We start from the raw sequence: 27,000 nt of genomic DNA, 5'->3' as shown, positions 1-27,000 counted from the left end.
TTATCACCACACAGAAGAACCTCAATCAAAAGGAATGCACACTGAAACATCTCCACATAGCCAGACGCTCTTTGACACTCCTGCACAACCTGAAGCTTCACTGTTCCACTGAAGGAAAAAGCTTCCAGATCATGATGGAGCCTCCTCCACTGTGATACTTGAAAACATCTCCAATGGGATCTCCTTTTCATGCCAGTAAAGTTGGAAGTAATTAGGAGCATGCCGATTACGTTTTTTCTTCCACATTTTTATGACCCATGTTTGGTTCTCCCATTCCACAAACTGTCCTGTTTGGACTATGGAGAAGACATGTCCTTTGAAGACTGTTAAGTCCTTCTCTAGCAGATGTTGTCTTAAGGTTATTGGGCTGCAGTCAGTATTAGTAAGGATCGGGGGACCAGTGCATGTGCTGTCACCTGGAATTGGGGGCCTCCTAAACTAGGGGGGGTACCATCTCATTGCAGGTGCTCACTCCTTCAGGGAGTGCCTTCTGCAGAGGGTCAGTGGGAGGGAGGGAGGTGAAGTCAACCTGGGTGTCTAATGTCTTATGTGTTCTGGGAGTTGCTTGAATGTTTGGGTGGCTGTAGGTTTTCTTCTGGGTTGGTGGTAGGTGGTCGGCCTTGGGTTTGGGATAGGCACCGTTTGGGTCTGGGTGGTTCCGGATCGGATTCTGGTTCCAGTTCCTGACGGTTCTCAGTTCCGATTCTGTCTGGGGGAGGGGTCTGCACGGTTTGGGCAGGCGGGCCGGCCGGAGTTTTGGTTTTGGCTCTATGGTCTCTCTACCTTTTGTGGGCTTCGGTGCAGGTTTTCTCGAAAGCTGAAACTGGCGTGTCAGGCGTGTGTTCTTGGGTTTGGATGCTGTGGGTCTTCTTTTCGTGGGGAGGCTTTATTTTTGGGAGGCTGGTGGGGGCACATTTGCGCATTGCTTTTGTTTTGGGTGCCCTTTGCTGCGTTCTGTCCTCCGCTGTATGACATGCTGTGGTGGTGGTTCTGTGAGGTGCGGCTCTGGCCATCATGTGTGGGTGCCGCGGGGCGGACGTCTCTGAGCTTGGTGTTTGCAGTGGGCCTCTTGGCCTTGTACTGGGGTGCTTGTCTGCTGGGAGGTTCCTGGTGGGTGGTGTGTTCTTGGGGTTGGTGGTTTTCACCGTGTCCCTACGGACGCGTTGGCTCGGGGGGAGTTGTTGCTTGGCTTGAAAAAAATAAATAAAAAATAACCACTACCTGTATTCAGTGCCAAGACTTATGGGTAAACCCTCGGAAATGGGATTCAACCTTAGACTCAACGTGAAACAAAATTATTAAATCTAGACTTCAAGACACAGGTGCATGCTTTTTGTTTCAAAGATATTTTACTAAATTAGGATTTAGTACAAACAACGGAGTCTGTTTTATTACAAATGAGTTGTGTCAAAAATTCAGCTGCATTCAGCAGAATAAAAACAGCCGTGTCACAGTGCCTGCGAGGATTTGCTCAGAGGTGTTGGTTCAGCCACAAAACGGAGTTGAGGAAGCAGTCAACCTGAGTGTCCACCCTGGACAGAGAGTGTCCATCTTCTGGAAACCACAATAACCTGGAAAGAGAAATGAAACTGTGGAAATTCAAGTTGTGCCAGGCGTTGTGGTTTACATGTTGCTTACTTGTACCTGACCGGTGAACCTCGGCTCTTCAGTACTTTGTAGAGCTCTAGACCCTGATGAGGAGAAACTCGTCTGTCCTTCCCACCCAACATCAGTAGCACTGGAGCTTTGATCTACACACATTAAAAGAATAACACTTGATTTGACAAAAGTCATGCAGGTTCTTTCTTCCCTCAACTAAAAGTAACTATATTTCAAAAATGATTGTTGATGTCATGTTTTATAGTATCTCTAAAAGCTTGAAACTGTTGATTATGTTAACCTTTTTATATCAGAGTTCTAGCACCGTCCTACAGGGCACTTTTGGTAAAACTGCCAGGGCTAAAATGCTCAATAGTTCCTTTACTCTCAATGTTAATAAGGGTTTAAATTTCGTACTAAACCAGATTTGAAAGATGCAAAAGTGAAATAACTTCTGGCTGAATAAGGTTATTTTTGTGAGATTTCTGGGTTATTTTTGTGAGATAATAAATAAGGTGTGTGCGTGTGTGTCTTACCAATGCAGCATGTGTGATGGGGGACTTCTGTAACATTGCAGCCAGGGTTTCAGCAGTAGGGATGTTGTCGTATGAGAAGTGAAAGCCTGCACTTGTGTATCGCCTGTAAGCAGGTAGAGAAAAGAAACAGTTAAGCAGACTATTACGGTGCCTTGTAAAAGTATTCCTACCCCTTGAACTTTCCCACAATTTCACCCATTACACCCTCAAACGTCAATGGATTTTATGTGATACACTAATGCAAAGCAATGCATGATCCTAAGGAGGAATGGAAAAGGATCCCCACAGCATGATGGTGCCACCACCATGTTTTACTGTGAGAATAGTGTGCTCAGTGTGTGCAGTCTCAGGTGTCCCTCCATGCATACCACTTTACAAGCTTCAAATGGCATTTTTTTAGCATTTCTTCTATAAAGGTCAGATTTTCGGAAATTCCCAAAGTGGTGCTGTGAATATTACATGCAGTGTTTTTCAGTGTTCCTCACCAGTCCACTATGTCACTGGTTCCCAGTAGTGTAGCAGCGTTAATGACCGGGTTCCTGGCTGCACACGCTCTATAGAAGTCTGGGTACTGACCGATCATATGACAGGACAGGAAGCCACCGTGGGAGCCGCCAATCACAGCCAAACGTTTGGGATCAAGGGTTTTGTCACTCTGTAGCGCAGCTATAACAGCTCGCTGTGTAAACAAAGCCAGATCAATTTGATGGTGTTAAAGTGAAGGATCTTATTATCAGGACCACTATTTGTCTGCTGGAGCATCGCTCATTGGAGGTATATTTTAAGAGCCACACAAGGAACATTGATACCTGCACATCTTGTACGTCCTGACTCCCAATCTGACCAATCAGGGACAAAATGCTGTCCTGACCGAACCCTGTGGATCCCCGATAGTTTACTGGAAACAGAGAGGGATCAAACACATCGACTTAAAAAGGCTTTGTTTTTCACAGTTCACTACAGTTAATAATAAATTCTGGTAATGATTATGATCTTTGGCATCCTGTGTATGTCAGAAGTGTTTCCCAGGAACAGCTACCTTAGTTTAAGTCAATGAAAGATGCATAAAAACTCCAGAATTGACTTTTAAAGTAAAACTTTTACAGTGCAGAATAAGGCGAGGCTGACTTTGCTTCATGATAAAACATTTCACAGATATGAACTTCCACAGCTAATAAATGGCACTTTAACATATGTGTAAACTCTGTTAAGTCAGAAACTGTGTGTTGGGGGAATTCCTGCAGACAAGCAGGAAACAAAACATCTCACCCATAAGCACAGCAAAGCCCAGTTCAACCAGTCCAGCGGTGGTGCTGTTCCACTCTGCAGGGAACTGGGAGTGAGGACCACCTAAGCGAGCAAAGTGTTATTATGTGCATAACTATCTGTATGTGTTACACTACTGTCAGTTATATGAAGGATTCCCATCGAAAACAGAAGAGAGGTTCAGACCATGGATGAAGACGACCAGAGGTGTTCTGGTTTCACAGATCAGACGTGATGGTTTGACCAAGACCGCTCCGAAATCTAAACCAGCTGTTTAGACAGAGACAGTGAAGAGGAATGGAGAGCAAAACTGATTTAAATAAACATTTGTTTCTTGGAAAGCTTTTTGTTTCCAAGCCTTACTGACACAAAAATCTCAAATATTATCTCTGTTATTATATTATACATGCTAATATTCTACCACTTAAGTGTAACAATGAGGTTGAAACCAGATATTTACATACACTGTATAAAAAGTCACTCCTGCAGCAAACCCCACCATGACATGATGCTACCTCCTCCATGTTTCACAGGTCTGCAAGCTTCTCCATTTTTCTTCCAAATCTAACAACCAAGTTATTTCATTTTCAGTTTCATCAGACCACAAGATTCCAAAAACTAAGGTCTCTATCCCTGATTGCATTTGCAAACTGTAGCGTGGCTTTTTTATGTTGCTTTTGGAGTAATGGCTTCTTCCTCTCTGAGTGGCGTTTCAGCCCATTTTGGTACAGGACTTGTTACCCTGTGGATAGACACTCTTATCAGCGTCAGCCAGTATCTTCTTTACAAGGTCCTTGCTTTTTCTGTCTCTGTGAGGTTGATTTGCACGCTTGGCAACAACACGTGTTCATCGCTGGGACGCCTGAACAGTATGATGACATTAGCATGGTGTTCATACTTGCGTATTGTATGACCTCTTGAACAGATGAACGTGGGACCTTCAGGCATCTCAAATACGTACCCAGCGATGAACGAGACCTCCCGATATCTCGGCTGATTGCTTTTAATTTTTCCATGATATCAAACAAAGAAGATGTGTTTTAGGTGTTCAAATACATTCACAGGTGAGCCTCCAATTAACTCTTTAAACTATGTAAAATAAACTATTAGAAGCTTTTATGGCCATGAGCATTTTATTTAGAGACATACAAATATGTCTGTAAACTTCTGAATTTGAAGAAAGTAATTAAAATGATCTCTCATTATTCTAACATTTATAAAACATACATCATTTTGCTCATCTTAATCTCCTCTGTGAGGAGAAAAGGGTTATGTGTCTTTATAAATATATGTAAATATCTGGTTCCAGCTGTACATACAGTTGAGCTCATATGTTTACATACCCTGGTGGATTTTTTTTTTTTTTTTTTTTTTTTTGGGCCATTTTTCTGAGAATATGAATGATAACAAAAAACTTTTGTTTCACTCATGGTTAGTGGTTGTGTGAAGCCTTTTTTTTTTTTCAAACTATGATTACCGTACTCTTTTCAAATCATAATGACAACAGAATCTTATTGACCCTGACCAAACGTTTACATACCCTGGTGGTTTTGGCCTAATAACACACACACACACACACACACACACACAAGTTGACGCAAATGGGTCTGAATCTCTACTAAAGGTAACTATCCACACCTGTGGTCTGCTTGCTTGTAATCAGTGTGTGCACATAAAAGGTCAGTGAGTTTCTGGGCTCCTGACAGAACCTTGCATCTTTCATCCAGTGCTGCACTGACGTTTCTGGTTTCTGAGTCATGGAGAATGTAAAAGAATTGTCAAAGGATCTGCGGGAAAAGGTAATTGACCTGTATAAAACGGAAAAGGGATATAAAATGACATCCAAGGAACTGAGAATGCCAATCAGCAGTGTTCAAACTCTAATTAAGAGGTGGAAAAAGAGGGAATCTGTTGAAACCAAACCACGGTCAGGTACACCAACAAAAATTTGAGCAACAACTGCCAGAAAAATTGTTCGGGATGCAAAGAAAAACCCATAAATGACTTCAGCTGAAATACGGGACTGTGAAGAAAAGTGGTGTGGCTGCATGGTCGAGCTGCCTGAAGAAAGCCGTTACTACGCAAATGCCACAAAGTATCCCGCTTCCAATACGCCAGACAGCGCAGAGACAAGCCTCAACATTTCTGGAACAAAGTCATTTGGAGTGATGAGATGAAAATTGAATGTTTTGGCCACACTCATCAACGTTAAATTTGGAGGCCTATGATAAAAGGTACATGATACCTACTGTGAAACATGGAGGCGGATCGCTGATGTTTTAGGGATGAATGAACTACAAAAGCACAGCAAACTTGGTCGAACTGGATAGAAAGATGAATGCAGCATGTTATCAGAAAATACTGGAAGACAATTTGCGCTCATCAGCCCAGATGCTTGGCAAGGAACTTACTTGGATGTTCCAACATGACAACGATCCAAAACACAAGGCCAAGTCGGACTGTCATTGGCTATAGTAGAACAAAGTGAAGGTTCTGGAGTGGCCATCTCAGTCTCCTGACCTCAATATCATTGAGCCACTCTGGGGAGATCTCAAGCGAGCAGGTAATTACAGACAGCCTTAAAATTTGCAGGAACTGCAGGCATTTTTGCAAAGAAGAATGGGCAGCTTTACCATCAGAGAAAATAAAGAGCCTCACCCACGACTACCACAAAACACTCCAAGCTGCCATTGGTGTTCAAGGGGGAAATACACGGTATTAAGAACTGGGGCGTGTAACCTTTTGATCAGGGTCATTTGGGTAGTTTATGTTGTCACTGTAATTTAAAAAGAGTAAACACAGCTTTTTTGTGTTATCAGTCTTATCAAAATCAACTTTTAAGCACAACTGCATAAAAACATGTCTCTGGGTCTTGTGATGATACAACACACATGTCCATCCAGGTTTCAAAGATTAAAACACACAGATCAGATCAAGTTAATGTTCTAATGAGGCAGAAGCTGAATGCTCACGGTAACATCTGTTGTCCTCTTCTGATGGAGGTGTAACATCTAGAACTTTCCAGGGGTAATCAAAGGTCATGACCGGCTGCTGCAGAGTTCTCCAGGTCACAGTCTCACCTGCTGATGGGAGGAATCCCACCCTCTGCACACACCAAAACACAACCCAGATGTGACCTAGAAAACTTATTTGTCTTGTTTATAGATACGTTAAACTGCATTTGACCAAATACGCCCGTATTTGCATCCGGGTGTCTGTATTCTGTCTGACCAGCGTGGGAGGTGAGTTGGGACTGGAGCAGCAGACGACCATCAGGTCTCTTTGAAGGGTCAGTAGCTTCCAGCTGCCATAAACCTTAGAAAGATCAGAGAGGTCTGCAGCAGAGAGGGAGCAAGATGGACAAACAGAGGGGAGAGAAAAAGACAGCAGGCATCTTTTCATTTCTGTTGAATTCTGAAACATCTCAGCATGAAACAACAGCTTAACATCTCAGGTTTTAATTTCCACGTTTTACATCTTACACAGTAACGCAGAAGATGGGGCCATTTGAGCGAAACACCGGAGCTGTCACTGATATCATTGCATATATTTATCAACAGTGTGACAATCAGGCAGAGTAGATCGTGGCAATGATCACAAGCTGCTTGAGTGACATAAAAACACAGAACAAAATCCAACTGAAGCTAGTGAGAACCACTGAGCAGATGACTGTACAGTAATACTATTAAACAAATTCAACAAACAAAACCCTGCATGTCTTTTTCACAAACTGGACAATGGTGGGGCTGCATGGTGGCACACTGGGTAGAACTGTTGCCTTGCAGCAAGAAGGTCCTAGGTTCGAATCCCAGCCTGAGGTCTCCCCGTGCATGTGTAAGTTCTCTCCAGGTACTCTGGCTTCCTTCCATAGTGCATTTTGTGATAGACCAGCTCAGAGTGGTTCCTAATTGTGAAGAGGAATTAATAAGTGGTGTTTCTTACATATAGAAGTCTGAAAAGTGTAACCTGCATGTGTGAAACCTCCTTTGCTTTTTTGTCCATAAATAAATATTTTTGCTGTAGTTACAGCTGCAAGTCTTTGGGGTTATGTCTCTACCAGCTTTTCACATCTAGATATCTCATCTTACAAATTCTTTAAAAATAGCTGAAGCTCAGTTAGACTGGATGGAGTAAATCTGAACATTAGTTTCCAAGTCAAGCCACAGACTCACGATTGGATTCAGGTGTGAACTTTGACTGGACCATTCTAATGCATGAATATCCTTTGAGCCAAAGCATTCCAATGTAGCTCTGGCTGTAGGTTTGAGGCTGCGAAATGAATGCCTTGCTACCAGGCCTCTGCAGAACTGAGTTACATGCTGATAAGGGAATTCAGGTATTCGGGTGTGTTGGAGATGGGATGCATTTAAAAGTTGCAAGATAGTAGCTCTCAGGGACTAGGGTTGGGCTCCCCTCCTGTATTTAGCTTCATCCATCTTCCCACACAGCTTCTCTATCCCTGATGAAGCAAACCATCTCCACAGCATAAAGCTGCCACCATATCGTTTCATGCTGGGTGTGTTTAGGCTAAAATGACCTCCTTCTTGCCGACTCTAAAAAAAGAACATATTTGCGGAGTGCACGACTAATTGTCCTGTTCACACACTCTCCCACCTGAGCTGAGGAGGTTGCAGTTCCACTAGAGTTACCATGGGACCCTTGGCCGCTTCTCTGATTGGTGCTCAGCTTGCTAAGCCTGTCATTTTAGCTGGACAGCCACGTCTTGGTAGGTTTGGTACCATACTCTTTCCACTGTTGAGTGATGGATTGGACAGTCCTCTGTGAGAGGTTTTATATTCTAACCCTGAAAAAAGGGGGGCTGAAAACAAAGGCAGGCTACAAACAATTTCAAACCCGTGAAACAATCCTTTTACTTCACAATGATGAGCAACTTTGTGTTGGTCTATCACATAAAATCTCAATAAAACAGACTGCAGTTTGTGGTTGTAATGTGATAAAATGTGGAAATACTTTTGCCAGGTGTTGCAGCTTTACTGTACAGAGATGAACAATAATTGTTTGTCAGTCATTTTCTTCCATTTATAGAGCTCACAACTTGGGGCTTTTAATATGAAATGTCGAAATAAGCATATTTTTTATCTCGTCATACCTTCCAGCTCTCTCTGGTGTTCTTGATGAAGATGAGATGATGAAGGAGGAGGAGGATTTGGAAAGTAGGACTCAGGAGGAAGGGGAGGAGCTGAATTTTGGACAAATGGAGAAGGAGGAGGAGGAAGAACAGGAGACAGTGGAGTAGGCGGAGGAGGAGGAAAGAGGGGAACAGCTGGTGGAGGAGGTGGCGATAGAGGTGAATAAAAAGACCAATGAGGGGATGGAGGGGGAGGAAGAAGAGGAGTGGGAGGCAAGGAAGGAGGAGGAGGGAAAATAAAGGATGGAGATGAGGACATGAGAGAGATTGGAGGAGGAGGTGGAGAGGATGGATTCTTACTATCAGAGAGGGAAGTGACTTTCTTTGTTTTTCTGTCCAACATGAAGACATCCTGACAGGAGAGACAGATGAGCATAATTACAAATGGCCTAAACTCAAACACAAAACACAACTTGTTTTATTTTGAAAGAACTATGGCATGAATATCTGCTATTAGTTGTAGATAAATACCTTCCAGTTTCTAACGGCGCTGCTAAACACGACTTTCTGACCATCTGCAGACCAGCAGTGGGATGGCAGAGCTTCATACACACCTGCAAACTCACCTGAAACCATCGATATACCTACGGTTATAAATCTAGACATATTATATGGCTGGTCATTGAATACATGCATTTAGTTATTCAGAACCAATGTGGTGCGCTGAGTGAGTCATTGTGTGTCTTGAATGACCTTTAACCTACCAGCCTGAGGTCTGCTGACAACATCCAACAAGGTTGAGGTCTTCCAACTCTTCAGGTCCAACTGTGCAGGGTTAACATTTAACTGTTAACACATAGCAAATATACAGAGAAGTACAAAACAACACAAACACACACACACACACACCATACCTGCTGCACACTGTGGCACTGGTTGTGAGGCCCGAACACTCGACCCTGCAGGTAGATCAACATGGATCCATCTGGACTCAGCCTGGGACAGGACACTGAAAGGTTGTCCCCTGATATACATTCTGGGATGGGGAGTACAGCAAGGAGGACAAGGGTCAGATGAACAGGGATGAATAGATTAATGGAGACATGGAGGTAAAGGTCTCACCGCAATGTCCATCCAGGCTGAGTCTGAATAAAGCTGACCTGAAAGGAACAGAAGAGATAAACCCTAATTTCTCTTATGTACTAAATCAATAACACTAAATTCACTTCCTAGAAAGGTTTTCAGTAATATCTGACAAAATAAGACCGACAAGCTAATAATCCACAGACTACTGTAGGAATTTTCATATTTACTGTACTTATTAAGCTACAATTCAAAGCCTAAAGAAGTAAAAGAACCGATTCCAATCCAGAAGTCAAAACTTGAGTGAGGCGTTTAAAATCAACAGAATGTGGTTAATCTTGATAAATACTTCATAGTTTGAAAAATGCCTCCACATCAAGCTGCACAAAGAAACATTTTGACGCGAAGGAAAGCAACAGATATATTTCTAAACACCAGATGTTCATCAGCTCATAATGTTACAAACTCAGTTGTCTTTAAGAGGCTGCAGCCATTTTATAAACCTTTTCTTGAACATGTTTGACAGGCAAAAGTCAAACTGAAACATCTTAATCAATAAAACAGCTTCTGATTGACTTTAAATATACAATTAACCTACATTTACACTTAGATATAACTGTCATTTTTTAATTGCCTAATTTATTCACAGTTTAGCCCCGAGGATTGCAATCAAAATACAAATCATGTCTCTTTTTTTTGTCTTCACCATAACTGATGTTCTTAGCAGAAGAAATGCACACAGAAAGTAGTATTCCCCTGTAGTGCCCAAGGGTCTGAGCCCAATAATCTAACTCAGGAGTGGCCATGATGGTCCATCCAACTGGGGAGACATATTGTTGCTGAGTTTGAATGCATGGCAGCTAAATTATTGCTGCCTTCCAGCAGTCCTTTGGGAATGTCCAGGACTCTTGAAAACTGGCTAAAGTTTTTGGTTGTGTCTGCAATCTGCAACAATTTTAGAACAGTGTCCTGGCGTGTCTCCTGTTTGAGCAATAAAAAAACATTTGGATATTACAAAGCATACTGTGTCAACCCATATGAGTCACTCAGGTTCAAAAAAGCTGAACGTTTAGGGTCAAACGGAGGAAAACGATCCAGATCTGAGGCTACTTTTATGAATGAGTGAAAAGAATGGACGTAAAACTGTAAACTTCTAAATTCGAGAACAGCCGTCTGTAGCCTGAAGCTAAGGAGGAGTCCACAACATAATGACCCAAAAGATAAGGGTTCACAAACGAGACATATGAGAGAGCTGGAACAGTCTTTTAGGGTTTTCTTCTTATTGTTGTTTATGTCTAAGACAAATATCTAATGATGTGTTTTGGACATTTTACCACTTCTAGGAGCTCCAGCCTTCCCAGTTCATACATGTTCAAACATTAAAAATCAAAAACAAAATACAAGTACTTTCAAGCTGGAAGTTAGGTATTAAAATGCTGCATTTTTATTTTAGTGATTAAATTTCTGCTATTTTGTTATGCTGCTTCCGACTGAGTATGAAAATAAAGTTTGAAACCTGCGGTTGGAGCAGAACTTCAGCCCAAGTCTGAAAGGCTCCAGGCACCAACCAACAAAAAACACAGACTGAGAGCCGGGAGCCCACAGAGCCTGGAGACAAAAAAAACAAAAACAACATTCGAAGGGTTAATAAACTATAAACAAGTAATTAAAATGAGCAGTTGTGATGTTGTGAGGTTTCCGTCCTCACCTGTCCAGGTGAGACGTCTGGCGGGACGCCCTGCAGCACGTCGACTGCACCATGGTGCAAATCCACCACACAGAGCACTGGGACACTCTTCCCGGTCAGCGCCTCGCCCCAGTCCTCACGGTACACGCTCCTGTCCTGCTTGGATACAAAAATTTCTCCATACAACAAACTCCCCATCAAAGGATGTTCCTGTGGAAATGTTTGTTAACCTTTCTGCTCGTGGATTCTCTGGCACGCGTTTCTGCCGATGAGCTCCTGCTACTCTCAGCTACATACAGCAGCTTCCTCTCACACTCTGACCAGGACAGACAGCCGAACTGAGCTGCAAACACACACACACACACACACAAAAAACGGTGACACATGAGGAGCCTGTGTAAGTACCAGACTCACTGATGATGCTCAGTCCGATCTCTTACAGTCGTCGTACACTCTGCCGTGGACGTTCAAGGCGGACAGGTTGAGGCATTTCCTGAGGCCGTGACGGTCCCAGATCTGAAGAGCAGCAATCATAAACGTCAGTCTGACAGGGATGCTGAAGCACTTATCTTACTGGGGATGACTGAGGTCCATCGTTCTTACCTCTAGGAGATGCTGGCTGCCTGTCTCCCTGACAACAGCCCTCAGGCCATGGACCGGCGAGAGCTCACTCAATAACCTGAAGAACAGAAATAAGATGGACAATAAAGAAAAACAGAACTGGAAATCGATAAACATGACTGACCATGGTACTTTCTGGTAATGTTTAACAAGGGACATCTTGATGGGGGTCTCGATTGGTACCAAAGTCTTCATGTCAGCTGTAAATCTAATTGGTATGTGGTGACAAAATGGTTACATTAAACCAAGCATGACTCACTCTCCAGACACTGGTGCACATGGTCCAGGTGGGAGGATGGTCCTGATGCTCTGGTGGTTGTTGCTGTCAGCAATCAGAGTCCACTGCTGCGAGTAGCGAAGTCTGGAGCTCTGGACCAGGTCACTCTGAATCCACTCTGCATGTGTACACAGTGAGAGGCTGGTATTTACTGAAGGGGCCCCTAGAAAAAAATCTTATTAATTTTACTTTGCACAAAGGCATTGTTTTAGGTCTCTGTAATGTTTTTGCAAAAATGTGATCATAATATTATAAATGTCCTCCAGGAATGGAAGATGAGGAGATCTGGGAAAGAGGATCCAATCCTCTCACTCCTTGTGTCTGGGTATTACATTTAAATATACTATACTACACACATAACAAAGGACACTTTTCTATTTAAATACAATAAACCTTCAGGTTCAATATCCAGGCTACAAACCGCCAGACCTGTAGAATGAAGAGGTCAATAAAATAGAACCTGTTAGATAACATGAAGTGGGCTAAAAGATCTCAAAAAGTAAAACACCATCCTCCAACCTAAAAAGAACTGGGGAACAGAAGAGAAGTAAAGTCGCTGTCGCTAACAGGTTTTCCTCCAGAAAGCCATTTCTAAGGCTTTGGGATTCCAATGAATTACAGTGAAAGTCATTATCCACGTATGGAGAAACCATGGAGCAGTGGTGAACCATTCCAGGAGTGGCCAGCCTGACAAAATTACTCCAGGAGCACATTGATGACTTGTCCAGGAAGTCACAAAATAACCCAGAACGTTGTCTAAAGAACACAAAGGCCCATCTCACATTTGCCAAAAACCATCCTGATGATCTTGTGAAACTTCCTGTGGACTAAGACAAAAGTGGAACTTTTTGGAAAGTGTCCGTCTCATTAAATCTGGTGGAAAACTCACAGCATTTCAAAAAAGGAACATCATACTGACTGTCAAACATGGTGGAGGCAGTGTGATGGTCTGGGGATGCTTTGCTACATGGAGCATTCATAGCCAGAGAATCATGTGCTCAAGGTGAAAGGGACATAAGGACTTTTATTGTAAAACCACTCCTAACTCTTCAAGGAGAAGAAGCGACCAGATTCCTCCTTAAAACAACACAAAGACACCAACTGGCTGGACGTCCACAGAACAAGGGAAGAGAATAGTTATGTTAGAACTGGGTCTTGCAGGCCAACTGACCCTCCTGTTGAGTTCATGGACCAGACCTAGATCCCAGAGAGAAATTCAAGTATCTCTCACGTGCAAAGATCCACTGGCCTTTGTACCTCAAGTGTTGAAACACCAACATGTACAGAGCCCATGATTTTTAATCGTGATCTACCAGATCGGTTGTAGCTCAGGTGGAAGGAGTTTGTCGTGTAACTGGTGGGTTGCCTGTTCAAACCCCCGCTCTGTCTGTCTCAGTCGCTGCGTCCTTGGGCAAGACACTTCCTGCTGATGGTGGTCAGAGGGCTCGGTGGCGCCTTTGGTTGTGGCCACAGCAGCCACCCTGTTACAGGACCAGACTGACCACAGGGCGACGACAGCCTTTTTGAAAGTTCTTGTTGTGTTGTTCTTGTTTCACGCCCACCCTTATACACAGATTAACACACAAATGCTTACATGGATACAATGATACATATATCAGTAGGTTAAGGTTCATGGGGAACCTCAACATTTGATAGAATAAAAATGGTATGAAACAGGAATTGAAGATCTTCTGACTGCCAGCTGAAGACCTAAAGCTCAATTGCACTTAGGTTATGCAGCAGGGAAATGGCCCCAATACTGGACCAGCAAGTCCATCTCTGATTAATTAGAGTTTTAGAGAGCATCTTCCCCCCCTCAATAAATGGAATCATCAGTTGAGGGGTACATTTTGTTTTCATTCATGTTCATCACCTCTGAATGGCTCAAAAAATTAAAGGTTTTGGAATGTCCTAGTCAAAGTCCAGACTTAAATCCTTTTGAGATGGACTATTCATGTTTAAATATTCCTCCACAGCAATGTAAAAGACCCATTGCCAGTTATCACAAACACTTGATGGAAGTTGTGACCAGGCATGGTCCAACCAGTTATTAGCCTTGGGGGGTCAATTATTTTTCATCCACAGTCAGGTTGGTTGAGTTAGTGTTTTTTCCCTTAAATGAAATCATCATTTGAAAAACTGCATTGTTTAATAATCAGGTCATCTTCATCTGATATTATAAACTATTAGATTATCTGAAATATTAAATGTAACAAAAAACAAGCCAGAAGAAACCTGTATGAGGGCAAATACCATTTAACACCACTGTACGCGTTTTACTGTACAACGGCAGCTGAAGTGTGTTTAAACCTCTACCATCTCTGCACGTCCCTTCAGCAAAAAAAAAGAGGCATTAATTGTGAATAATATAGTACTATCTCCACTGTTTCTGGGATTGATTTCATAAGTTTTAGACGTGTGATCTAAAAGATAAGTTCAATTGTAATTTGCATTAAAGCTGCAAGCAGCCCCCGCACCTCAGCGCATCTCGGCCTGTGCAGCGACGGCGGGATCCTGGCAGCGCCGCCTATACATGAGCAACGAGGCTGCCATTCAATTCCATACATCGCCACTAGGAGGGGCTGTGAGCGGCACGGCATTTAAAATTTGGGGGAAATCCGACCTTCCACATAGAAGCTGCATTAAGTCATGGTCATGTATACTACATTTCAAGTGGATCCGATGATGTATGAGGGAGATACAGTCCTTGAAGTGTCCTAGGGGGCGCTATTTATCCAAATTTCAATGTAATCCAATAGAGCTGTTTAGGGGGTGAGAAAGATCAAGCATATTTATTTTGGAGTGAATCAGACCATGCATGTGTAATTTAGAGTGAAACGTATGGCTGTGGCGTGACATCATAATACGCCACGCCATCATAGCCACACCCTCCAGCTAAAGCAGTAAGTACTGGTGACTGTCTAAGACCATGATGTTATCTGTTACTTGGGACAGTTTCACGTTGATTAGGTGAAAAACATCAAACATTGAGTCTGTAAAGGAAAACTTGCTACTTCCTGTTCTCAGGGGGCGGGGCTTCGATGATGTCAGCATCTGATCAGTGAATATTGTTGAGGCCTAGAGGCAGATCAATACCAGAAGGTTTCATTTGTCTGTGACTTTCCTTGTAGGAGCTATATCTATTTAGTGTTTTCTATGACTATAGATTTTTTTAAGTTTTTCAAAATCAGCTTTCAATGGAGAACATCAACGATGAAGCTGATATAATGGCTCGGTGGCATATTATCTACTAATTTTGGTTAAATCAATATAATGTACTGATTTTTTTTATTTTTATCTTTCAAGTGTTTATTAACACAGTTAATAGTGTTTCTAATAAAGCATCCACAAATTTTATCACAGTTAATTAAGTTATTTTAACATATTTTGAAACGATTATTCTTCTTATTTTCGGCCAGCTGACATGAATCCGTTTAGTTGCAGAGATATAATTAACAAATGGAAATAATGTTCCCCATCAGTGGCGGAAGGCTGTGAAGGTGTTAGCCGCAGTTGGCTCACCTGTTGTCACGGTGTAGATCCGGACCTCCGGGAGCTGCTCCACGCTCACATGCGCTGAAACAGGCGCACGGAGGCCGCTGACTTTTCCGTACACCCCGGTGATTTGGTCTGAGTCCATCCGGGTCTGCGGCAGCACACAGCTCACAACCAACCACAAGGCGTAGCTAACAAGCCTGATAACAGTCGTTGCATTAATGTGTTCCTGCTCAGGAGCAGCTGCCGACGGCTTCTGTCAGGCCAAGAGTCATTCACACCCCTCGGTCCATGACGGTAACGCATCGAATAGACCTGCTTCAACACCGAAACGCAATGATTTTCACTGGACCTGCGCCTCCATGTTGAATTCATGAAGGGACGATACCGCCTTGCTAGGTTTGAAGCGGGTGTAGTGGTGAAAGTAACCGCAAGGGGGCAGCAGAAACAACATGACTGGTAAAGATGTGTAAAAAGAATTAAAATGGGACAAAATAACTTTTTTGAAATAATTGTCTTTAACTAAATCAACAGTGGTAGAATTGTTGGTACCCATAACCAATAACAATCACTTTACAATAAATGTAACTGAAGCATGTCAATAATTTATGTTACTTTTATATTAAGGGAATCATGCTTTTTAGGAAGCTGGTTAGTAACCCGTATCCAATATCAAGCACACATACAGGTCCTTCTCAAAAAATTAGCATATTGTGATAAAGTTCATTATTTTCCATAATGTAATGATGAAAATTTAACATTCATATATTTTAGATTCATTGCACACTAACTGAAATATTTCAGGTCTTTTATTGTCTTAATACGGATGATTTTGGCGTACAGCTCATGAAAACCCAAAATTCCTATCTCACAAAATTAGCATATTTCATCCGACCAAAAAAAGAAAAGTGTTTTTAATACAAAAAACGTCAACCTTCAAATAATCATGTACAGTTATGCAATCAATACTTGGTCGGGAATCCTTTTGCAGAAATGACTGCTTCAATGCGGCGTGGCATGGAGGCAATCAGCCTGTGGCACTGCTGAGGTCTTATGGAGGCCCAGGATGCTTCGATAGCGGCCTTTAGCTCATCCAGAGTGTTGGGTCTTGAGTCTCTCAACGTTCTCTTCACAATATCCCACAGATTCTCTATGGGGTTCAGCTCAGGAGAGTTGGCAGGCCAATTGAGCACAGTGATACCATGGTCAGTAAACCATTTACCAGTGGTTTTGGCACTGTGAGCAGGTGCCAGGTCGTGCTGAAAAATGAAATCTTCATCTCCATAAAGCTTTTCAGCAGATGGAAGCATGAAGTGCTCCAAAATCTCCTGATAGCTAGCTGCATTGACCCTGCCCTTGATAAAACACAGTGGACCAACACCAGCAGCTGACACGGCACCCCAGACCATCACTGACTGTGGGTACTTGACACTGGACTTCTGGCATTTTGGCATTTCCTTCTCCCCAGTCTTCCTCCAGACTCTGGCACCTTGATTTCCAAATGACATGCAGAATTTGCTTTCATCCAAAAAAAGTACTTTGGACCACTGAGCAACAGTCCAGTGCTGCTTCTCTGTAGCCCAGGTCTGGGGAATGCGGCACCTGTAGCCCATTTCCTGCACACGCCTGTGCACGGTGGCTCTGGATGTTTCTACTCCAGACTCAGTCCACTGCTTCCGCAGGTCCCCCAAGGTCTGGAATCGGCCCTTCTCCACAATCTTCTTCAGGGTCCGGTCACCTCTTCTCGTTGTGCAGCGTTTTCCGCCACTCCTTTTCCTTCCCACAGACTTCCCACTGAGGTGCCTTGATACAGCACTCTGGGAACAGCCTATTCGTTCAGAAATGTCTTTCTGTGTCTTACCCTCTTGCTTGAGGGTGTCAATAGTGGCCTTCTGGACAGCAGTCAGGTCGGCAGTCTTACCCATGATTGGGGTTTTGAGTGATGAACCAGGCTGGGAGTTTTAAAGGCCTCAGGAATCTTTTGCAGGTGTTTAGAGTTAACTCGTTGATTCAGATGATTAGGTTCATAGCTCGTTTAGAGACCCTTTTAATGATATGCTAATTTTGTGAGATAGGAATTTTGGGTTTTCATGAGCTGTATGCCAAAATCATCCATATTAAGACAATAAAAGACCTGAAATATTTAAGTTAGTGTGCAATGAATCTAAAATATATGAATGTTAAATTTTCATCATGACATTATGGAAAATAATGAACTTTATCACAATATGCTAATTTTTTGAGAAGGACCTGTATACTTAAAGATAATTTAATACTTTGGCTCAAATTCACAATCTGGTATTATTTCAGGAAAAAAAGACTATCCTGTCAGATTTTTTTCACCCAATACAACCTTATGCTGGTTCTGATATGAAGTGAAACTGAGGCCAATTTCTTTTAACCAATGGCCATTAGGCAGGACAATAATCTGTATTTATCCTATCATCCACAGTGAGCAGGTAGGTAAAATTTAAAAAATGCCTAGAACAGCAAGAAATGGCATCTCAGGGTCTCTAGCTTTCCATAACAAAGATGACATGCCAACTACAAAAAAAAACTGATTGCTATAAATTGACACCAAGAAAGTATTTTCTTATCTAATATATGACAAACAAATGTGTACCATTGCCAAACTGGGAGTGGGCCTTTAATTCAAAATGTATACTTTGGCTAGATGAGACAAACATTGAACTTTTCAACCTAGAATAGGTCTGGTATAAAACAATACATGAATATGTCAAAAAGCATCTTATGTCCTCTGTTAAGTATAGAGTGTGGTGTATGATGCTGTGGGCCAGTTTCTCTTCTTAATATTCTGGGAACCTTATTGGACATTTTAAATAAAACTGGTGAATTCTGACAGTGAATAATCACTGGCTCTTATAGGATGACTGAACACATATGATTAAATAATCATAAAAATGGTTCATCAGAAAGAAAAATCATTCATTCTATGGGGTAACCCTAAGAGAGGACCCATGAGTATCTAGAGATTGTGCAGAGGGATTGATCAAAGATCCTTCTGTCTGCACGCTTAAACCCTGTGAACTGTTATAGATGATTAAGTGTGGTCCAACTGGCAAAAAAAGGACAATACAAGTAACAATCGGTGTCCCCAATGATTTTATTACTTCTTAATATGGTAAATGGCCTGCACTTGTATAGCGCTTTATCAAGTCCCCAGAGACCCCAAAGCGCTTCACACTACATTCAGTCATCCACCCATTCATACATTGACAGTGGTGAGCTACATTGTAGCCACATCTGCCCTGGGGCACACTGACAGAAGTGATAAAGTTATTTATTTTTTTATTTATATATATATATATGGTCCAATAAAACAGTCTGGTAAAAACTGGCATTTTTGATCCTTTGTTAACCATTTAATGGCCGTGAGTTTAACTAAAACAAAATAGTTTAAACAGTAAGATGAATTTTTACTGTGAACTTTACCATCCGTTATGAATAGTATAGGCAGACTTGTTAATCAGCAGCTCTGGATGCATTTACTGTTCTTTAGAGGTTAAAATGTTTCTTTTAATTCATCTCACAAACACATAGATTCATGTGCTCTGTATATCTGTAATACATGTAAATATTTCAATCCTCGTTAAAAATTCTTCGGCAAGAAAATTTCTAAAAACGTCATCTCATCTTTAACCATAATTGTGTCTGTAAACAGTTTTGTAATTTCAAGTTTCTTAATAAACACTTATTACACTCGTAATAAATTAAACAGTAAAATACAATTGTTCACCAGAAAAAGGGTAAAACTAATTCCCGATCCAAAAGCAAAAACAATACAGAAATGACAACATTAATGTTTTGATTTCTGCTTTTTAATCAGGCATCTTCTGGATTCCTATGATAAGTGTTTTATTTCATGGTTAAATTAATGTCAGATAAAACACGCACGCACGCAAACACCACACACATTTTTCCCAAAGGTTGCATTGTTTGTAAAAGTATTTTGGCTGCTGAAGAAGCCACTCTGGGTGAGAGACATGGGACTTTCAGGGGGATAAACGAGGACTCGAACGTCCGATACATTAAAGAGATCCAGCGGAACATTTTTCTTGCCTCTTTTTTGTACAGAATCCGTTTCTTTATTAGACAAGTTCAGATTTCAACCCGGTTCTGCTCCTTATTAATAAAAAAAAAAAAGCATCAAAACATTTTTTTTATTAAAACCACTCAACTGGTCAGGCAAAAAGACTTAATGGCAGACTAAGCTCTTAGTAGAGCAGATAAAGAGCACAAGTGGAAGAAACTGAGTGTTTTTGTGTCTGAAAGGTGAAGATCTGAAGGCATCTTGGTGTCTCGTCCGCTCCCTTCAGTCCATTCTGGTCCGTCCCTCACATGACGTCAGCGCGTTTGTCCCTGACTTTATTCCTCAGTTTGGTCCGGGCTTTGAAGGCAGCTGAGTTGAATAAATGCTGTTGGAGGTAAAAAAAAATTAAATTAAATTAAAGAACAGGCAGAAATATTTCTTTCAGTTAATAATAAATGAATTTTAACACCAATATGACGCAGTTGTGTTCAAAACAACAGCAGTCCAACATTGCTAATCAGATCCGTCACCGTTTGTTCGGTAGAGTTATAGAAAACTGCATGCATGCGGCTGAATCTGTGTAACTGAATCATTAAATGTAGGAGGTGTTCAAAATAAAATTAATTCCATCATTCAGAAGAACAGTGTACCTTCATTAAAAAGTTGATTGGAAGGAAATTATCCCAAAAGCTTAAAATGGAAAAAAAAAAAAACAAATACCGCTGAAACAGATCATATGATAGCCAAAATGGAAATGATGAGCTCCTGGTTAATCAAAGGAGAGTCACAGTTACCTGAGATAACTGTGGCAATTAGAAGACTATGCAAAGCCAAGATATCACCAAGAAGATCCCACAAAGTACAACTGTTGAAAAGAATGATGTACTCAAGAAAGAACACGATGATATGAGCCTGAAGAGAAATGAAGCAACATTTTAGGGACCTAAAGATTGTTCTTTTTGGGTCTAGCAGCTCTAGACAGTTTATCAGACAACCTCCAAGCCACAGTACACAGTGAAGCGTGGTGGCTCAGATATCATGGTATGTGCATTTTTAGGCCTATTTAAGGCCTGTACATACTCCACAAGAAGATAGAAATACATTCCCTCTCCCAGGGCTGCAAGAACAAAATGGTGTCCTTCCTGCAGCTTGTTTTTGACATCTTTTAGGCAGAACCTTTCCTTGTCGGCAGTCTGACAACTGAGAGCAAAATCTTGGTTCAGAACCAAAAAGATTAAACACTATGGATTGGCCAGCCCAATCGCTGGACCTTAATTACATAGTAACCATGTAGGAGGACATCAAACATGCCATTTCTGAGGCAAAATCAAGACAAGCACAGGAACTGTGGAATGTCTTCCAATCGTCTTGGGCTGGAACATCCGATCACAGGTACCAGAACCTGGTTGTCTCCATGCAACATAGATGTGTCAGTTTATACAATATTAGATTAGTGAATCCCAGGGCTGCACGGTGGTGCAGTTGGTAGCACTGTTGCCTTACAGCAAGAAGGTCCTGGGTTTGATTCCCGGCCGGTGGTCTTTCTGCATGGAGTTTGCGTGTTCTCCCCTTGCATGCGTGGGTTCTCACTGGGTACTCCGGCTTTCTCCCACAGTCCAAAGACATGCCTGTTAGGTTAATTGGTCACTCTAAATTGCTCTTAGGTGTATGAATGAGTGTGTGCATGGTTGTTTGTGTGTTGCCCTGCAATGGACTGGCGACCTGTCCAGGGTGTATCCCGCCTCTCGCCCATAAAGTGCTGGAGATAGGCACCAGCTCCCCCGCGACCCACTATGGAATAAGCGGTAGAAAATGACTGACTGATGAATGACTGAATCCCAGGGCAGCTAAACCTTTAAGCATTTTCAATATATACAGTAAATTAGTTTGGAAAGAAAAACAAAGACTTTTGACCACTTCCTGTAGATTCATTAAAAAACTGAAAATTTGAAACAAATCTCAGTTACAGGAAGGACAAAAGTGAGGAAACAAAACAAATTAAAGGCAAAGCATCCTGGTAATATGCTTTTCTGAACAGAAATGCCTTTAACTGTCATGTGTGCAGCGTTGCCAATGCATTTTAATAGATGGAAATAAAGTAGTAGCGCCATCATGTTTTTTTAACCAGACACAAATACAGCTGTACATGCTTTTAAGTGCTTTTAGTAAACTACTGACAAAATACATAGACACCTGTTTACCTTCTCTACCCGTGAGATCTTGTTGCCTTTGATAGTAGCAGCATCTAATATGAGGGGGGGTCCAAGGCCGAAGATGTCTCGGAGTAGCTGGTTGTACTGCACAGCAGAAAGGTTTCAGAGGTTAATGGAGGACAAACCGCTCAATGTTTTACACAGCAACGAGAAAGCTACAAATATGCAGGAATAATGTTCTAAATTTACATAAAAGTACATCAAGCTGTCTTTGACATAGACCAAAAAAATAATGAGGGCTGCAAGGACACCACCAGTGAAACATCCCACAGACTCTGGTAATCAGTAAAGTCAAAGTCAGACATTTTAGGGCAAATTAACACCTGAACAATGTGTAAGTTTAGCAGATTTACTGAATAAATCACTAATGGCCTTCAGCGGCAAATATAATCTATATTAACAAGAAACTGTAATCAAGTTGTCTTCTAAACGATCCAAACTAAAGAGTCCACTCGAAATGCTGTATTGAGTAGGAGCTTCTGATATATACAGGCTTACATTTAGCATTCTCAAACCCAGCTTCTCCATTATATTCAGCTGGACACCACAACTTTTAGTTCTGTCCTTTTGTTTGGTACCAACAAGCAGAGATCAATGCTGTCTCCTCTACCAGTTACCGTACCTGTAGATGGTGTCTAACTCCAGATTCTAGGATCTCCTTGAAGGCATCATAGATTCTTTTCCTCATCCAGCCATCGATGTAAACGCTTTCCATCCCAAATCTAATCCTCTCCTCTGTGAAATCCTCATTCTGTGGGAACAAAACACAACTGTCAGGATCTAAAGAGACAGGACGGATGCAGAGGAAATCTACTGCAACGGAAAAACAAAAGTCAAGCCTCCAGGTTGAAAATACATGACAGTTACAAACCTCTATGTAATGTAGCACTTCTCTGAAGATGGAGCGCTGTTTCCTTCTGTCGTTTTTGGCTCTGTGTTTGTTGCCATCTGTGGCTAAACTCTTCAGACATTCGCACAGACCTTCACTGTCCTCCACCTCAAACTCCTACACACAATCAGACAAGCCACACGGCATTAGGTCAAGTAAGTCAAATGCATTTACAGTGCCTTGCAGAAGTATTTAAACCCCTGACATATTTCACATTTTGTCATGTTCCAACCACAATGCATTTTGTTTGGGTTTTAATGTGATAAACCAACCCAACGTACTGCATTGCTAAAGTAGGAGGAAAATGAGATTTGGTTTTCAAATTTTCTTTAGAAATAAAAATAAAAAGTGGAGCACATGTCTGTATTTAGACCCTCTGAATTAATACTTTGTAGAACCACCTTTGGTTGCAATTACAGCTGCAGGTCCTTTGGGACAGTTTCCTTGTGTCTGCATGCCACCACTTTAGGATATATAACCATGCTTTAAACTTCAAGTAATGTTTTCTAACAAACCTCTGAGGCCTTCACAGGACAGTTGTAGATATGCAGAGATGAAATCACACACAGGTGGATGCTATCAACTGTTTAAGTGACTTCTGAAGGCAGTCAGCGCACTGGATTTTATTTAGAGGCATCAGAGTAAAGCGGGTGAATACAAAAACAGAGCAAACTGCAACAAATATTTGAATATTTTTTCTTCAACTTTACAATTATGTGCTAGGTTGTTTTGGTCGATGACATAAAATCCCAATAAAAGACTAAAGCGAAAGGTTGAAGCAGTGATAAGGCTTTTGCAATGCTATATATATACTATATAACTAGGACTATAGGTTCACCATCTTCCATCACAAAGCTAGTATTTGTATTTACCTCGTCTATATCTCGCCCTAACTCCACCAGCAGAGCAATCGTCTCCCCCACTGCAATTCTGTAGTTGACGTCACTGCTCTGAAGACAGGCTTGCAGCTTCGGAAGGTGCCTGCAAAGAGCACATTCAATACAAAATTAGTACTAAGTAACAATGACTCCCTGCTAATGAGATTTTATCGTAACTTTGGATTCCTGGACATTAGACTAAGTCATGGGTGTCAAATTCCAGCCATCGAGGGACGGAGTCCTTAACTTTTAGACGTCTCTCTGGTCAAGACACCCAAATCAAATAATGAGAACTCGACAGGTTCAAGTGTGTTGGACGACAGACGCACCTAAAAGCTGCAGACAGCGGTTGTCAAGGACTGGAGTTTGACAATCCTGAACTAAGTCAAAAGATCACGCTTACATCAGGGAAGTTTAGACCTAAACAACTTGTCCAGCAACTGGTTATTGTTAAACAGGCTCATACATGTAGTGCATGCTAGTCAGCACCAAGTGTCCAGATGCTAATTTCTTCTTTCACTGGACTTAATCGCCGGTTTAGCCTTTGTGTATTTTCAATGGTTATGGTTTTTATTTATGTATTAACCTCCTTTGCATATCTTGGCTGATGTTAAAATGTGGTTTTAAAGAATTTGCCCACAATATAATCAAGATAATATACAATTCATACAGACTAAACGTGAAGGAAAATCCCTAAGGTGGATTTTTTTTTAATGAACATCAATAAATTCATACCTTTAGATGCCAAATAAAAGATGCAAAAAAAAAAAAATTTGACTTTCACCCGTATTATTTTATATTTGTTTATTAACAAAAAAAGAATTTATCAAAAAAAAAAAATGCAATAAAAGATAAAATAATCATTCTATTTTAGTTACATATATTTTATTTTAACTCACAGCTCCAGCAGCTCAGTGAGTTTGGAAGCAGGACAGAGGGTGACCAACAGCGACCAGGCCTGCAGGGCGGCTGTGTGGAGGCCTGGCATACCAGGCTTGGGTGAAGGCAGCGTTCCTTCTCTGTTAGGGTAGGAAGATGTGAAAACACTCTCCAGAAGAGCCAATATCTTCACCAAGTCCTGCAATAGTCCAGAGATCATATGAAAAAAATGTAGATTAAAAGTGTTGTGAAAGAAGATCGCAGATAAAAGAGTTAAAGAAACAACAGAACCAAACATAGATTAAACCCATATATGCTCTTTTAATCTGTTTTTTCTTAGGTTTGTTAGAGTAGTTGTGTGTAACGCCAGACGTTACACACATATCTCACCTCTCCTCCTTCAGCAGTGGAGACGTAGCAGCACATCCCCAAGGTCATAGCACACTGACGAGGCAATGAACAAACAGAAAATAAGTCAATGGAAACCAGCTTCCTTACTGACCCCCTCGACTCATGTACATAAATGTGTTTTATCTAGAATTTCCTTTTAGAGCTGCTTATCATGGCTCAGTTCCATATAATCATAATCATACAGACAACAAGCTCTTTTATTGCCTAAATAGTAAACAGCCATTATGGTGCTTCTCTATTAAAAACCTGAAAAACAAGCAATTATCTTCCAGGAGTTTCTATCAGGAACTGGGATTAAATTAAATTAAAGGACGATTTACATGAGATTTACATGAGAGAGGTCATTACTCACACTTTGACGAGCTGCTATATTGGCACTATTGTCATTCAGGATGGAGGTGAGAACAGGACAAAGAGACTTAAAACCCTCCTCAGCCTCATCCCCACCTCCCAGCTGGATACACAGGAGGGTGAAAACGGTGGCGGCCGCTGCCTGCTCTGCTCCACCTCCTGCAAACATGAAGGAGACGGAAGAAATTCAAGTTTGGACCGCCGCTGCTGACTAACTGGTTCACTCCCATGAAAATGTCTAAAGTTGCATCAAACAAAGTTTGAATAAAACTGTAAACAAATGTGGGTACATACAAACAAAACTGAAACATGACACATCATCGACACAATAAGAAGGATTAACTCGCTTGTTTTCAGAACCTTTTTTAAGACTTCGTTCCAGGCAGTCGCACACAGTGAGACGCTGGCCTGTCAGGAAGTCATACAAAACCCTGGAGGAGAACGCTTGCTGCAGTGACTCCAGGGCTGCTAGACGAGTCTTTGCACTGGAACAGAGACAAACGGAGCGAGACAGAGTGAAATGAGGTACTTTCAAACTCCACAGTGCTGCGTGAGAAGACCTAAAAATAATATATTTTTTAGAAATTTAGGATTCATTGTGATGTACAATATATTTATGACAACATTTAAAATCTTTTCTTCATGTTAAATCAATGTTGAAGCAGTGATTCAGACTGAGGCTCCTTCCAACAACAGGATAAGATTAGTGCTGCACGGTGTTAGAAAAACATAACATTACAATATTAACGTTGAATATTGTGATTAAAATATCATTCATGACCACATTTTCCTCATTCCTCGCTCTTTATTCCATCATAATAAGTGTGTCTGAGCACTCTGATGTTGGCTGCTACACTAAGTATCACATCTAGGAATAATGAACAGCAAGAGCTCATCCAAGTGGCCAAATATAATATTATGTAGCAGAGTTTTAATGCACAGCTCTTGAAATATCATAATCCACCAAATTCTGCATCCAAGCAGTACTTTGTGACTGATTTTGCACACACTGCTATTGTGATAGCTGAGATTGAACATATTATGCAGATCTCCTCCTATGCAACCCAACTAACCAGTTTAGCCTCAAAATAGCTGCAGCTGCAGTTTGGCAAGGCAGGTTAGAGTGAGGATTTGCATGAATTCACTCATTCTTGGAAAAAACTGTTACGAGAAAAGAGTTATTGAAGGCAAGCTTTTTGATGTAAAACAAACTACATACAGGTCCTTCTCAAAATATTAGCATATTGTGATAAAGTTCATTATTTTCCATAATGTCATGATGAACATTTAACATTCATATATTTTAGATTCATTGCACACTAACTGAAATATTTCAGGTCTTTTATTGTCTTAATACAGATGATTTTGGCATACAGCTCATGAAAACCCAAAATTCCTATCTCACAAAATTAGCATATCATTAAAAGGGTCTCTAAACGAGCTATGAACCTAATCATCTGAATCAACAAGTTAACTCTAAACACCTGCAAAAGATTCCTGAGGCCTTTAAAACTCCCAGCCTGGTTCATCACTCAAAACCCCAATCATGGGTAAGACTGCCGACCTGACTGCTGTCCAGAAGGCCACTATTGACACCCTCAAGCAAGAGGGTAAGACTCAGAAAGACATTTCTGAACGAATAGGCTGTTCCCAGAGTCCTGTATCAAGGCACCTC

General features: G+C 41.4%; 2 protein-coding genes across 5 annotated transcripts in view; both read right to left on the bottom strand.

Annotated features, from left to right (window-relative positions):
* Positions 1-1,330: 1,330 nt before the first annotated feature.
* Positions 1,331-16,072, bottom strand: zgc:136971 (S9 family peptidase). 3 transcript variants are annotated; one of them, XM_047374689.1, is made up of 22 exons: positions 15,681-16,072; positions 12,141-12,276; positions 11,864-11,939; positions 11,701-11,776; positions 11,491-11,603; positions 11,282-11,416; positions 11,090-11,181; positions 9,613-9,650; positions 9,405-9,526; positions 9,255-9,315; positions 9,022-9,116; positions 8,851-8,902; positions 8,512-8,685; positions 6,633-6,736; positions 6,374-6,506; positions 3,588-3,671; positions 3,405-3,485; positions 2,945-3,033; positions 2,621-2,814; positions 2,136-2,238; positions 1,645-1,751; positions 1,331-1,571 (listed from the first exon to the last, which is right to left on the bottom strand). In XM_047374689.1, exons 1-22 carry the CDS (start codon positions 15,796-15,798, stop codon positions 1,472-1,474), a joined length of 2,283 nt encoding a protein of 760 aa, XP_047230645.1. In that variant the 5' UTR covers positions 15,799-16,072; the 3' UTR covers positions 1,331-1,471. The 3 variants fall into 3 exon arrangements, with proteins under 3 accessions (XP_047230645.1, XP_047230653.1, XP_047230659.1); XM_047374697.1 differs by having other exon boundaries at positions 8,512-8,601; positions 15,681-16,071; XM_047374703.1 differs by lacking the exon at positions 8,512-8,685 and having other exon boundaries at positions 15,681-16,069.
* Positions 16,073-18,758: 2,686 nt separating this feature from the next.
* Positions 18,759-27,000, bottom strand: part of ifrd2 (interferon-related developmental regulator 2) — a 16,662-nt gene continuing 8,420 nt past the window's right edge. For both annotated transcript variants that reach the window (XM_047367761.1, XM_047367770.1), the window contains 9 exons: positions 25,686-25,810; positions 25,327-25,484; positions 24,954-25,007; positions 24,584-24,762; positions 23,679-23,787; positions 22,789-22,923; positions 22,540-22,668; positions 21,906-22,001; positions 18,759-20,089 (listed from right to left, as the gene is read on the bottom strand). In XM_047367761.1, coding sequence (XP_047223717.1) covers positions 20,009-20,089; positions 21,906-22,001; positions 22,540-22,668; positions 22,789-22,923; positions 23,679-23,787; positions 24,584-24,762; positions 24,954-25,007; positions 25,327-25,484; positions 25,686-25,810 — 1,066 coding nt within the window. In that variant the 3' untranslated portion in view covers positions 18,759-20,008. The remainder of the gene's footprint in view (positions 20,090-21,905; positions 22,002-22,539; positions 22,669-22,788; positions 22,924-23,678; positions 23,788-24,583; positions 24,763-24,953; positions 25,008-25,326; positions 25,485-25,685; positions 25,811-27,000) is intronic.

This window comes from Girardinichthys multiradiatus, chromosome 1 (genome assembly GCF_021462225.1).
Source record: "Girardinichthys multiradiatus isolate DD_20200921_A chromosome 1, DD_fGirMul_XY1, whole genome shotgun sequence".
Lineage (NCBI taxonomy): Eukaryota > Metazoa > Chordata > Actinopteri > Cyprinodontiformes > Goodeidae > Girardinichthys > Girardinichthys multiradiatus.
This window is presented reverse-complemented; position numbering and strand designations above follow the sequence as displayed.